A 12,960-nucleotide genomic window follows, 5' to 3' on the forward strand; every position below is an offset into this window, starting at 1 on the left:
GCCTGCCTGTGCGTTTTTGCCCGCTTTCACTCTTTAGGTGGCACAGCAGGGAGAAGGGAGCCAGTAGGCCTGTCTGAAAAGAGCATTCGGACTGGAAAGGATAGCAGCAGGCCCTGCAAGGCCTATTCCTGGTTGCTCAGACTCTCTCCCCATGACCTAGAACTGGTGGCCCTGAATGAGTTATGGGGGGGGAGTTAGCCAGCCCTATGTTGGCTCCTTCTTCCGGCCCTTTCTCAGATGTGCGGAGGCCTCCCGTGAAATGAAAAGAACCAACGCTTGGGCCCGATAGCCGAGAAAAGTGTTGCCTGGGCGGGCGGAAAAGCAACCCCCGGGGAAGGGGGTGGAGGGAGAGAAAGAGAGAGGGAAGGTATATGTGCTTGGGGGCAGGGGATAGAAAAGATTTGAAAGCTGCTTGGGGGGGTGTAAGTAGTTAGGGGGCAAGTGTTGTGGGGGGCAGGGGAATGAAAGGGTTGGCAGGAGGTTGGCTGGCAGGTGGTTCCTCAGCTGCCTGCATGTGAGGCCGAGGGAAGTGATGAGGAGATGGCAGTGAGTGTGGGCTGCTGCTGCTACTGCAGGAAGGGGGTTGAAGGAGAAGGCAAGGGAAGGCGAGGCCGTTGGCGCGGGCCCTGTGAAGAAACGACATCCCTAAACTCTCTCTCCCCCCCCCCCATGAGACCCAGAGAGGGCAGGTGATAATGGAGCAGCAGCTGCTGCTGCCTGCTTGGCCCTGAAAGAGTGAGGGTTGCAAACAGCAGCTGCCACTGCCTTTAGTTGCTTGCCTGCTCTCTTGCTCTGGGAAGTGCAGTGGTCCTGTTGTGCTGCCCGTGAATGAGGTGAGCAAAAGGGCAGTGGAATGCTGTGGATGTGCCTGCCTGTGCGTTCTTGCCCGCTTTCACTCTTTAGGTGGCACAGCAGGGAGAAGGGAGCCAGTAGGCCTGTCTGAAAAGAGCATTCGGACTGGAAAGGATAGCAGCAGGCCCTGCAAGGCCTATTCCTGGTTGCTCAGACTCTCTCCCCATGACCTAGAACTGGTGGCCCTGAATGAGTGATGGGGGGGGAGTTAGCCAGCCCTATGTTGGCTCCTTCTTCAGGCTCTTTCTCAGATGTGCGGAGGCCTCGCACGGAATGAGAAGAACCGATGCTTCCGCCAGGTAGCCGAGAAAAGAGCGTTGCCTAGCAACCACCCCTCCCACTTTCAAACAGCTAAGGCAACTGCCTGAGCTAAAACCGCTGGGCGCATGCTCGGTTTGGGTGGGTGGTGGAGGTTGAGGCGCCGCTTCCCCTTCCGGCTGGCGCTTCGCTTGGTCCACTGGCTCCTGTCAGTATGGTGGCAGGGAGGAAAGAGTGGCGGAGCCGGCTACTGTGGACAACAGGTATAAGCAATCAGGAAGCCGTTCGCGTTCGGGCGGGCGGAAAGGCAACCCCCGGGGAAGGGGGTGGAGGGAGAGAAAGGGAGAGGGAAGTGTATGTGCTTGGGGACAGGGGATGGAAAAGATTTGAAAGCCGCTTCGGGGGCGTGTGTAAGTAGTTAGGGGGCAAGTGTTGTGGGGGGTCAGGGGAATGAAAGGGTTGGCAGGAGGTTGGCTGGCAGGTGGTTCCTCAGCTGCCTGCGCGTGAGGCCGAGGGAAGTGATGAGGAAATGGCAGTGAGTGTGGGCTGCTGCTGCTACTGCAGGAAGGGGGTTGAAGGAGAAGACAAGGGAAGGCGAGGCCGTTGGCGCGGGCCCTGCGAAGAAACGACATCCCTATCCTCTCTCCCCCCCCATGAGACCCAGAGAGGGCAGGTGATAATGGAGCAGCAGCTGCTGCTGCCTGCTTGGCCCTGAAAGCCCCGAGTGAGGATTGCAAACAGCAGCTGCCACTGCCTTTAGTTGCTTGCCTGCTCTCTTGCTCTGGGAAGTGCAGTGGTCCTGTTGTGCTGCCCGTGAATGAGGTGAGCAAAAGGGCAGTGGAATGCTGTGGATGTGCCTGCCTGTGCGTTTTTGCCCGCTTTCACTCTTTAGGTGGCACAGCAGGGAGAAGGGAGCCAGTAGGCCTGTCTGAAAAGAGCATTCGGACTGGAAAGGATAGCAGCAGGCCCTGCAAGGCCTATTCCTGGTTGCTCAGACTCTCTGGGCAGAGGAGGCAATGCATTGACTCCTCACTTAATATCTTTATCACCATGATGCCATGAGGAGAGTGGAGGTGTGCAAGTGAGAAGAGCTGCAGGACTGTACCACCCACCAAGTTGGAGGGTGAGCGAACAAGCAAAGGAGTGTTGCTTGCTCACACTTGCAGCCTATCTGGGCCCAGTTCTCTTTGCTCTGCTGCCCAAAGAGAGAGAGAGTAGAGAGAGCTTCCCAGAGGGGCGGGGGCAGGTGAGCAATATTGTAAGTTTGGCACCATTGAACTCTATTCTTACTGCTGCTACAACTAGACAGAGACAGGGGGCCTAACAAGCTGACAAAGACAGCAGCTTGAGCATGTAATTTATAACACCACACTCCAAACAGTCTCATGCTGCCCATGTGAGATCTTTCTTCTCTTGCTTGCATTTCCTCTATCTTTGGTACTGACAATATTGTGCCCCCAATACTGCATGAGTTTTCCTATACAGAATGGGCCAAGTGAACACCAAAATTTCTCCAGAAGTGTAAAATTAGGTGGAACTTGTTTTTGAAAGCATTACAAATGGGTGATCTAGAGAGGATACACTTTAGAAATGAGATTTATGTGGAAGCTAATTTTAGGGGTGTCGTGGGGATGGGCTGCATAAGATATGGAGAGATAGTAGTGTATGCATCTGAGATCAAGATATATTCTCTCTTTCTAGTAGTTGCTGCATTTATTCTTGCTATAGATGCATCTTTTGTGGAAGACTTAGATGACTCGTAAGTATGCAGCATTTTTATTGTGATGGTTTTAGTAGTTATATAAATTCACATGTGATGTATAGGTGCTTTTTCTGTAGCAGTTTTTCAGTAGCAGTTTTTCAGTGGCAGGTTGCTTCATACAGCATTGTCTTCTTGCACATGAATGTCTTGCAGATCATGAATGTAGAAGAGTCACCTTGCCATTCTTGCATGCTGTGCGTATGTGGGTGTTTTTGCTGTGGATGTGAAACACAAAAGAAATAATGGCATTTAGTGCAGTCATGAAGAAAGAAATGTGTAAATTTATTAATTGCCTAATTTCTAGGCACTGTAGATTGTAGTGGACCAAATTATCTGTTTCTATCCATGTGGGCCAAATTTTACGGGTGGAAATCCATATGTCACTCACAAGGGTTGTCCCACCCATTTATCCCTTGCACAGTTATTCCCAAGCCAGCTGGTTTTGGAGGCTTTAGGAACTGCAGCACAAGGGACCTTGCCAGCCCTTTGCTCAGCATAGGGATGGCAAAGCTACTTTCTGCAGAGATCGACTGCATGATTGAGTTTCCCAAGGGCAACTCAACTATGCAGTCGATCCAGCAGGGTTAACTTAATGGGTGGTAATTTCAACACTGCTTTCTGCAGGCATCAGCTGCACGATCGAGTTCCCCATGGGGAACTTTGTTGCACAGCTGATACAGTTGTACCTGTACCTGCCTCAAACCTGATGTCACATATGATGCTAGATATGGGGTAGGTGAACAAGGCTTAGGATAAATGGCCTTGTGGGTCAAATTGGAACCTATACTGGTCCTCAATTTGCCCAGGAGTTGGAGGTTCTGCATCCCTGGATTGCAGCAGCACAGTTCACCAGCTGAAGGATCTTACGTTACTCTTTTTTAGACGCAGCAGTTGGGCTAGACTGTTATACCACATACTAAATAAGCTACTTGATGGTGACTGGTAGATCCTTAGAATAGACCCATTGAAATGAATTGGTCTTAAACTGGGTTTTATCCAAAAGAGTCTGTATGTGAACAGAAAGGGACTTCACTACTCCCCTTCCCTTCTGCAGCACCCCTCTGCTCTGGAAGGTTTAGGGATCTCTAGAACAGATTTTGCGGGGGATGCAAGGGGGAGGAGGAAGGTGAAGGTTCATTGTGCAAGCAGAACATGTTGGATTCTATATATAGATTTTTATCCACCCTGCTGACATATTCAAGAGGAGAACATATGGACAAATGTGATACTGCCAATGTTTCCTGAGGTCCAAGGGTTTGTTGGAAATGTGAACAGAGAGAAAGTCTGCAACTACAACTCTTCTTTTTGTAACGAAAAGGTTATTTTGCATCACCATATTTCACATTCCTCCATCCACTATTAAAAAACCCACCTTGCTAGCAATTGCCAAGCATGTTGGATCCCTCAGTGATACAGCATTGAACTATCAGAAACATTCACTCAGCATGAATGTTATATTGGATTGGTATTGCACTTTGAGCAGCGATTTACCTCTACCAGCTGCTAATACAACTCCTCTGAAAGATCTCATCTGTCAGACTGGTTAAGCAGTTCACAAAATTTTGAGGCATGCAAAACAGTTTGAGCCCAAATGTGGGCATTGATCAAAGCTGTGTCATCTGAACAGCCATGTTCCTCCTTTCTCTTTTTAATATCAACTGGTGCATTATTAATTTATTGTAGAAGAAAGAAAATCCAAGGTCTGTGATATGAAAACTCACATTTTGCAGCAAAATTCAATTATGCAAATTAAATATATTTTTTCTTAATTGTTTCTAGATCTGTGGGTTTTCCTCCATCATTGTTGTTGTTATGTGCTTTCAAATCAGTTTCGACTTATGGCAACCCTATGAATCAGCGACCTCCAATAGCATCTGTTGTAAACCACTATGTTCAGATCTTGGAAGTTCAGGTCTGTGGCTTCCTTTATGGAATCAATCCATCTCTTGTTTGGCCTTCCTCTTTTTCTACTCCCTTCTGTTTTTCCCAGCGTTATTGTCTTTTCTAGTGAATCATGTCTTCTCATGATGTGTCCAAAATATGCAGTTTCATCATTTTAGCTTCTAGTGACAGTTCTGGTTTAATTTGTTCTAACACCCAATTATTTGTCTTTTTTGCAGTCCATGGTATCTGCAAAGCTCTCCTAAAACACCACATTTCAAATGAGTTGATTTTTCTTTTATCCACTTTATTCACTGTCCAACTTTCATATCCATACAGAGATTGGGAATACCATGGTCTGAATGATCCTATCTTTAATGTTCAGTGATACATCTTTACATTTGAGGACCTTTTCTAGTTCTCTCATAGCTGCCCTTCCAAGTTCTAGCCTTCTTCTGATTTCTTGACTATTGTCTCCATTTTGGTTAATGACTGTGCCAAGGTATTGATAATCCTTGACAAGATCAATGTCCTCATTGTCAACTTTATAGTTAAATAAATTTTCTGTTGTCATTATTTTAGTCTTCTTGGTGTTCAGCTGTAGTCGTGCTTTTGTGTTTTCCTCTTTAACTTTCATCAGCATTCATTTCAAATCATTACTGGTTTCTGCTAACAACTGCATGTCTTAAATTATTGATATTTCTCCCTCCAATTTTCACACCTCCTTCATCTTGGTCTAATACTGGTTTCCATATGTGTTCTGTACACAGATCAAACAAATAGGGTGCTAAAATACATCCCTGTGTCACCAATCGGTTTCTCCATATTGTGTGCTTACAATAGCCTCTTGTCTAGAGTATAGGTTGCGCATCAGGACAATCAAATGCTGTGGCACCCCCATTTCTTTTAAGACACTCCATAGTTTTTCATGATATATACAATCAGAGGCTTTGCTGTAATCTATAAAGCACAGGGTGATTTTCTTCTGAAATTCCTTGGTCCGTTACATTATCCAATGTATGTTTGAGATATAATCTCTTGTACTTCTTCCCTTTCTAAATCCAGCCTGGACATCTGGCATTTCTCGCTCCATATATGCTAAGAGTCTTTGTTGTAGAACCTTGAGCATTACTTTATTTGCATGAGATATTGGCAATAGTTCGATAATTACTGCACCCCTCGGATCCCCTTTCTCTGGAATTGGGATGTACATTGGGATGTCAAGAAATATGGAAAAGAAAAAATGGCTTCCAGTCTGTGGGCCGTTGTTTGCTTTTCCATATTTCTTGACAGATTTTTGTCAGAATTTGGACAGATTCAGTCTCAGTAACTTGTAGCAACTCTATTGGTATACCATCTGTTTCTGGAGATTTGTTTCTTCTAAGTAGTTTAAGAGCAGCTTTCACCACACATTCTGAAATTTCTGGTTCTTCATCATACAGTTCCTCCGTGAATGAATTTGTCATCCTTGTATCTCTTCTATATAGTTCTTCAGTGTATTGCTTCCATCTTCCTTTTATTTTATCTCAGTCAGTGTGTTTCCCTGTTGATTATTCAATATCCCTACTCTTGGTTTAAATTTCCCTTTCATTTCTCTTAATCTTTTGGAATAGGGCTCTTGTTATACCTTTTTTGTCATCCTCTTCTATTTCTATACAATAACTATTGTAATAGTTCTCTTTGTCCCTATGTACTAGTCGCTGCAATATTGCATTTAGGGTTCTGACCATATTTCTCCTTTTGCATTTGCTTTTCCTCTCTCCTTAACCATTTTAAGAGTTTCGTCAGTCATCCGTTGAGGTCTTTCTTTTTAACTGGAAGTATTGTCTTTTTGCATTCTTCCCTGATAATGTTTCGGACTTCATAGTTCTTCTGGTTCTCTATCAACTAAGTTTAAAGCCTCAAATCTGTTCCTTATTTGATCTTTATATTCTTCTGGGATGTTATTTAAATTGTATTTTGGCATTATGATAGCTTTCTTGTTCTTCTTTAGCTTTACTCTGATTTTTGATATGACCAGTTCATGATCTGTACCGCAGTCTGCTCCTGGTCTTGTTTTCACAGAAAGTATGGAACTTCTCCATCTTCTGCTACCAATTATATAATCAATTGACCACGTGGTGATGTCCACATGTACAGTCGTCTTTTTGTCTGCCCAAAACATGTTTGCAAGAAACAAATTATTGGCTTCGCAGAATTCAATAAGCCTCTCTCCTGCTTCATTTCTGTCTCCTAAGCCCCATTTCCTCACAATTCCTAGTTGTTCTCTGTTCCCTACTTTTGCATTCCAATCCCCCATGATTATCAGCACATCTTGTTTTGGTGTGTGATCAATTTCTTCCTGTACGTCTGCGTAAAATCTCTCCAATTCCTCATTTTCTGTGTTTGCCGTTGGAGGATAGACTTGGGTGATGGTTATATTGATAGGTTTCCTGTTAAATCTCATTGATATTACTTGCTTAGTAGACCTTGCATTCTAGCAACTAATTGCTTTTGCTACATCACTTCTCACTATTAAAGCAACCCTGTTTCTTCTTAATTTCTCCTTTCCTGCGTAAAATATTTTGAAGTTGCCTGATTGAAAATGTCCCTCCTGTCCATTTTAATTCACTCATGCCAAGTATTGTCATGTTGATACATTCCATTTCTTGCTTGACAATTTCTAACTTTCCCTGATTCATGCTTCTCACATTCCTTGTTCCTGTTGTGTACATTGTACAGCTCCGGGCTCTCCTTTCGCATCTGTGCACATCAGCCTCTGGGCTTCCATTCAGCTTTGACCCAGCTACGTCATTAAGTCACAGTGCTACTCGTACTTGTCCTTCTCTAGTAGCTCATTGAGTGCCATCTGACCTGGGGGTCTCATCTTCCAGCACTATCTCGTGTTGCATTTTGGATACTCTGTTCATAGGTTTTCATGGTAAGAGGTATTCAGAGGTGGTTTACCATTGCCTTCCTCTGAGTATGGACGCATCTTAGTCTGATGTCCCAGCTTTGACCATTCCACCTTGGGTGCCTCTGCTAGGAGTCTAGCCTCTTGGTCTAGACTCCTGACGGCATTGCTCTCAAACCCCTCATCATCACGTTAAGCTGTGCATCATAGAAAATATAAAGTGCAAAAGGAGGATTTGTATCTTCTAAACATGCAGTGGATGTTTTTCCTTCATGCTTTATATATTACCATGAGAAATGCTACTGGAATAGCAGGCTAGTCTAAGAATTAAGTATGATGTGAAAAGAGCCAAGCTAGATGTGGCAATCTGTTTTAACTCATTATAGACTGTTTGCTCGGACACTTTTTTCCTTAGTCAAGCGTTAATACTGAAAGCGATTTTGGTTGAGAAAGCCCTGATGCAAGAGACTGCTAGAGTCCTGTCTCTTAGATTTTGGTTAAAGTTCTGAAGACATTTGGATATTTCCAAGCTTTCTATTAGAGATGGGGAGGCGCTTAGAGGGAAGAAGCCTGAATAAATTTGGAAACATTATTTTCCAAGACCTAGTATAGAAAAATTGAGAACTTTGAGAAAACTAAAATACTCATGAAATGTTATATTTCAAAATGTTAAGTGCATACTACTTAAGCAGTATCTAAAATAATAACATTACTGCCAATGCACAGTGCTGCAGACTTCTTTGATCCAAGATTTTAAAGGTAGTGATGATGGCATTGCGTCTGGGTTTGACTGGATTGCTAAAGAAGTAGTGCTCATAGCACTTAATATTGCAGTAATTTCAAATCTTGCAGATTATAGAACTACCTTAGATTTCTGGTCTCGGAGTGCAATTTGGGGGTCAACCAAGGATATTACTGAGGAAAGGGTAGCACATCTCATAAAAATATCAGATACTACAATCTTTGAAGGACCAAGTTAGATAAGACAAAGGAGTTCTGTCTAGATCTGCCATCTTTTTATATAGTTAAAAGCAGCTGCGGAGTGTCTGCATTTCAGATCAGGGCTGTAGTACAGGGGGATGTGGTTGTAAACTGTTTTCCCATTTTGCTGATAGAAATCCCCCCCCCAATTTGCTGATTGCATGTTGGGCAAAAAGTGTATTTGTCCTCTGTAACTGCTTTAACCTGAGGGGAGGGGGTGGACACAGGGGACCAGTCACACATCTTTCCTTATGTCAGGTGTGGGGAACCTTTGACTCTCTAGATGTTGCTGAAATGCAACCTCTATCATTCCTGACTGTTGACTATGCTTGGTGGGCTGGTAGGAGTGTTATAGTTCAGCAGTATCTGGAAGGCTAAATGTTCTATGCACCTACCTAATGTCTAGTTTGGCCCTAATTTATACAGAGTATTCTTTATTTAAAGTGTCTGTTCGCTGCCTTTTAAGGCATCACTATTCCAGCTAAAGTAAATCCAGTTGAAGTATATTTGAGTGTTAAAAAAGAAAGTTTTCATGTTCTTACAATAGTAAAAGCATATTACACTTGATAAATATAGCATATATTTTAGTGGTTTCTAATAATACAGCAGCTTGCATGCTCTGCTTGTACACATTAAAACACTTTTAAAATGTAAGAAATGGCTCTTCGGGTAAAGTAATACAATAGACAAGGCTAATGAGGTAAGCTGTATGTGTAGAATGTGCCAACAAAATGCTAATGTGACAGTTGTTTAATACATACTGGAGAACTAATCTGTAATTAATGTTAGCAAATTAATAGCTGATCTTAATGGTATTTTCTAAAGCATTATATGCCTGTTATCCCGTAGGTCGACTAGATTTTTAAGCCTTTGAGAAATGACTGAAAGACCTATTAATTTTTATTGTGGTTGTCATCGTTATTAAAGTCATATTTTTTACTCCTTTTCTTTTTTCTAACTGCTGAAAATGCCTTTAGTATGGTATCTGATTTGTGTGAGCTATTGTACAGTGCTTGGTTTTCTTAGGTGCAGATGATGATCAACATACTGCTCAACAGCAAGCTATATGAGAGTCTTCAGTAGTAAAAGACAATGAGTTTCCTTTCCTATTGTATCATTTGGCTAAAATATAAAATACCTCTGTCAAGCATATGTCATCAGTTATGCTTCTTTCTTAGGTTTAAAGAGAACCGTAAAGATGACATTTGGCTTGTAGATGTGAGTATGAAACTATAAAAACTTTATTCCAAATCATATTAATCTTTTTTTTTAAAAAAAATCTACAGTTCATCTATGTTATTTAATCTCCCAGGGAAGAATAAATTAAATTATAAATACAACACAATGAATTATTCTTATTGGGAGTTGATTTTAATAATACATTAGAGTTTAATGTAGGTACACATTGCGGTATAGCCCTTATAAGAAAAATATTGTTAAAAATCTGGCATGTTAATGTTCGTTATTGATTGATTGATAAGCACTCTATATTGATATAATTCAGAAATTAATCTTGTTTCAAGTTTTTCACTTGCAACTTTGCTTTGCATATACATTGGTGCATTTGAGAGATAATAATAAGCTATCTTACTGCACATGGAATTATTTCCTATATGTCACTGTTAATAGGCAGAATTTTTAAAGAAAAGGGTATATGAGATTGCTGTTTGATTTTAGTTCCATTTCTAAATATCCCTCTTGCCCCTTATATACCCAGTTGATCACAGTGCTCTACAGGCGAGAGCTTCCTTCAGATATCATCTTATCAGAAGGTCTGTTCCGCACAACATAGGAAGCGGACGTTTAATGTTGTGGCACCTACCCTTTGGAATTCCCTCCCCTTAAATATTAGACAGGCATCATCACTGTTATCTTTTCAGCACCTATTGAAGACCTTCCTCTTTCAACAAGCCTTTTAAGTAGATATCCCAGTCTATGTCTGTGCTAGAATTGCTTTTTAAGATGTCTTTAAAAGGATTTTGTTTTAATATGTTTTTAAATATGTTTTGTTTTCATATATTTTAAAGACTTTTACTTTTAAGATGTTTTAAAAGTGCTTTTAGAGTTTTTGATGCCCTGGGCTCCTTCTAGGAGGAAGTGTGGGATATAAATTTAATAAATAAATAATAAAATAAATAAACAGTATAATTTTTGTTGAGTTTTGTACATTCAGAATAAATGTTCTTTAACTGAATTGGTGTTTCACTTTATGATTCAGGCAGACATTTGAAAAACTCATTTTGTTTTAGAAGCTTAATGGTTAAGAAACTCGAAGTACACTGCTAAATAATGCATTTGGTGAACATTTGAAAAATGTAGTAGTTTCCATTTGTCCAAATTCAAGATTTCCTGTACAAATTCTCAGAAGACTTCACTGACTGTGTATTTTTGGCTTGTTCTCAGTTTTATGCTCCTTGGTGTGGCCATTGCAAGAAGTTGGAGCCAGTGTGGAATGAAGTTGGTAAAGAGATGGGAAACACTGGTTCTCCGGTAAAAGTTGGGAAGATGGATGCAACTTCCTATTCTAGTATGTGCACTGTGAAGGTCTTCTGAACTCTGTTAGAATTTTTGGAAGCAATAGGAAAGCTAATAAATTACCAAACAATATAAATAAATTAAGTACTGATACAAAGCATATTTGAAATTAAGAGCTGAATGGGGAAATGGATAAGGCCTCTTGATTCCAACTCTTCCATGGTAGGAAGCATGCAGTGGGTGTATCAAGATGAAAAGTATTTCATTTGACAGCCTGTTCCTATGATCATGTGATTGTATATACAACAGGTTTTTATGTTCAGAACTGTTTGATGCTGTTTGTTTGCGTCTACAAAAATGACAAAGCTTTGGAATGTTTTAATTGTATTAAGAGAAAATGTATGGTTTTGAATTGTTAGTTGTACTACTCTTTGTTTCTAGGCATTGCCTCTGAATTTGGAGTTCGAGGCTATCCAACAATTAAGCTGTAAGTTGAATTCTGTGTCTTGTATATTAAAATGCTAGTGCTTACTAGCACCAGTGTTTCCTGTGGAAAGTGTTCCATTCTGATGTACTAAGCTTAGGCCAGTGTCTAAGTTTCTTCTCTGCTCCTGCCTTGCCTAAAAACTAAATGGTATTGTGAGAAGCATCACAGCACCTTAGCTAGCCGCTCCTGTTGCCTTAATGATTTTGAATACATTGCTACTGTATGTTTATAAAATGTTTAAATTTTGCCAATTAATGTGCTGAAAATATTGCAGCACATTAAATATCCATCCAAAATGTTGAATATCCTTTTATTTAGGTTAAAGGGTGACTTGGCATACAACTATAGAGGACCTAGGACCAAAGATGATATTGTTGAGTTTGCAAACAGAGTAGCAGGGTAAGTATTTATGGCTTGAATTCTATAGAATGTGGGCAAGTTGCTCCATGATGCCCTCTGTAACCAGAGTTGGCTCAGTATCATAACTGACAAGTAATCACACTGTTTGCTGGAATATATATATGACATTCTGGGAAATAATAGCTTAACTTCAATATGTAAAATTCACCTGAATGTATTTAATTTAGCATGCATTCATGTGCCCTTCAATCTGTTGCAGGTATCAGATTTTTATTTTCCCTGCCTTCCTCCATTTCAGCCCTTATGGTTTCCTTTGCACAGCCTTTAGATTGCTTTCTTACAAACTGTTTACATAGCTCAGTCTATTAATACTATGGTCTTGATAGGAACTAAGATTACCCATAGCAGCTAGATTATTAACAAGTTATTAGCATATGTGCCTGTTATTCCAAGGTTAATCTGTTGTGTGAAGCAGGGGGCAGATCTTAGTTTGCTATTGTCATTTTTAGTGACTTTCAGTGAATTTGTGCAAAAGAAAAAATAAGCTACAATTTCTGATGTAACTGCCTGGCTAGAACATTTCTATCAGACTTTCCTTCTGTGTTTATAGTAAGCTGTTGTCATAAGACGTAAACATAAAATTTAGATACCAACATGATCCATGCTGAATCTCTAAAACTGCTTGGGCATTTAAAAGAAAACTCATTTGAATATATTCTTAATGTGAAGCATAGAACTATTTAGACTTTTGTAGCAGTTATTTCTTTAACAAGTGCCTACAATCTATTCCTGGAAGTCTCACAACATGTTAAAAAACATAAGCTATCATAGATGCATTTTGTCCCAATATTTCCTACTAAGGGCATGATGAAATTGTCACTTGGCATTCTTAATTAAGTCTTTAAAATCTTTCCATATTGGCTCCAGCAATGATGCAACTATAGAACACAGTTGCTGAACTGGTGAGATAAAATGATGTAACATTTGCTAATAACTCTTAGATGCTAGATG

The 12,960-nt window shown here is 41.0% G+C and overlaps 1 protein-coding gene across 3 annotated transcripts in view; it reads left to right on the forward strand.

The window, feature by feature from the left end:
- The first annotated feature begins 1,230 nt into the window (after window positions 1–1,230).
- TMX3 (thioredoxin related transmembrane protein 3) overlaps window positions 1,231–12,960 on the forward strand; it is a 34,394-nt gene continuing 22,664 nt past the window's right edge. Inside the window, exons 1-6 of one of the 3 annotated variants that reach the window (XM_061594668.1) lie at window positions 1,231–1,373; window positions 2,815–2,869; window positions 9,806–9,845; window positions 11,031–11,154; window positions 11,544–11,589; window positions 11,908–11,988. In XM_061594668.1, coding sequence (XP_061450652.1) covers window positions 1,325–1,373; window positions 2,815–2,869; window positions 9,806–9,845; window positions 11,031–11,154; window positions 11,544–11,589; window positions 11,908–11,988 — 395 coding nt within the window. In that variant the 5' untranslated portion in view covers window positions 1,231–1,324. Of the gene's footprint in view, window positions 1,374–2,811; window positions 2,870–9,805; window positions 9,846–11,030; window positions 11,155–11,543; window positions 11,590–11,907; window positions 11,989–12,960 lie in introns of all 3 variants that reach the window. The other 2 variants (XM_061594664.1, XM_061594676.1) reach the window with 2 other exon arrangements.

The sequence above is a fragment of the Rhineura floridana genome, chromosome 1 (assembly GCF_030035675.1).
Source record: "Rhineura floridana isolate rRhiFlo1 chromosome 1, rRhiFlo1.hap2, whole genome shotgun sequence".
NCBI classification, from domain to species: domain Eukaryota; kingdom Metazoa; phylum Chordata; class Lepidosauria; order Squamata; family Rhineuridae; genus Rhineura; species Rhineura floridana.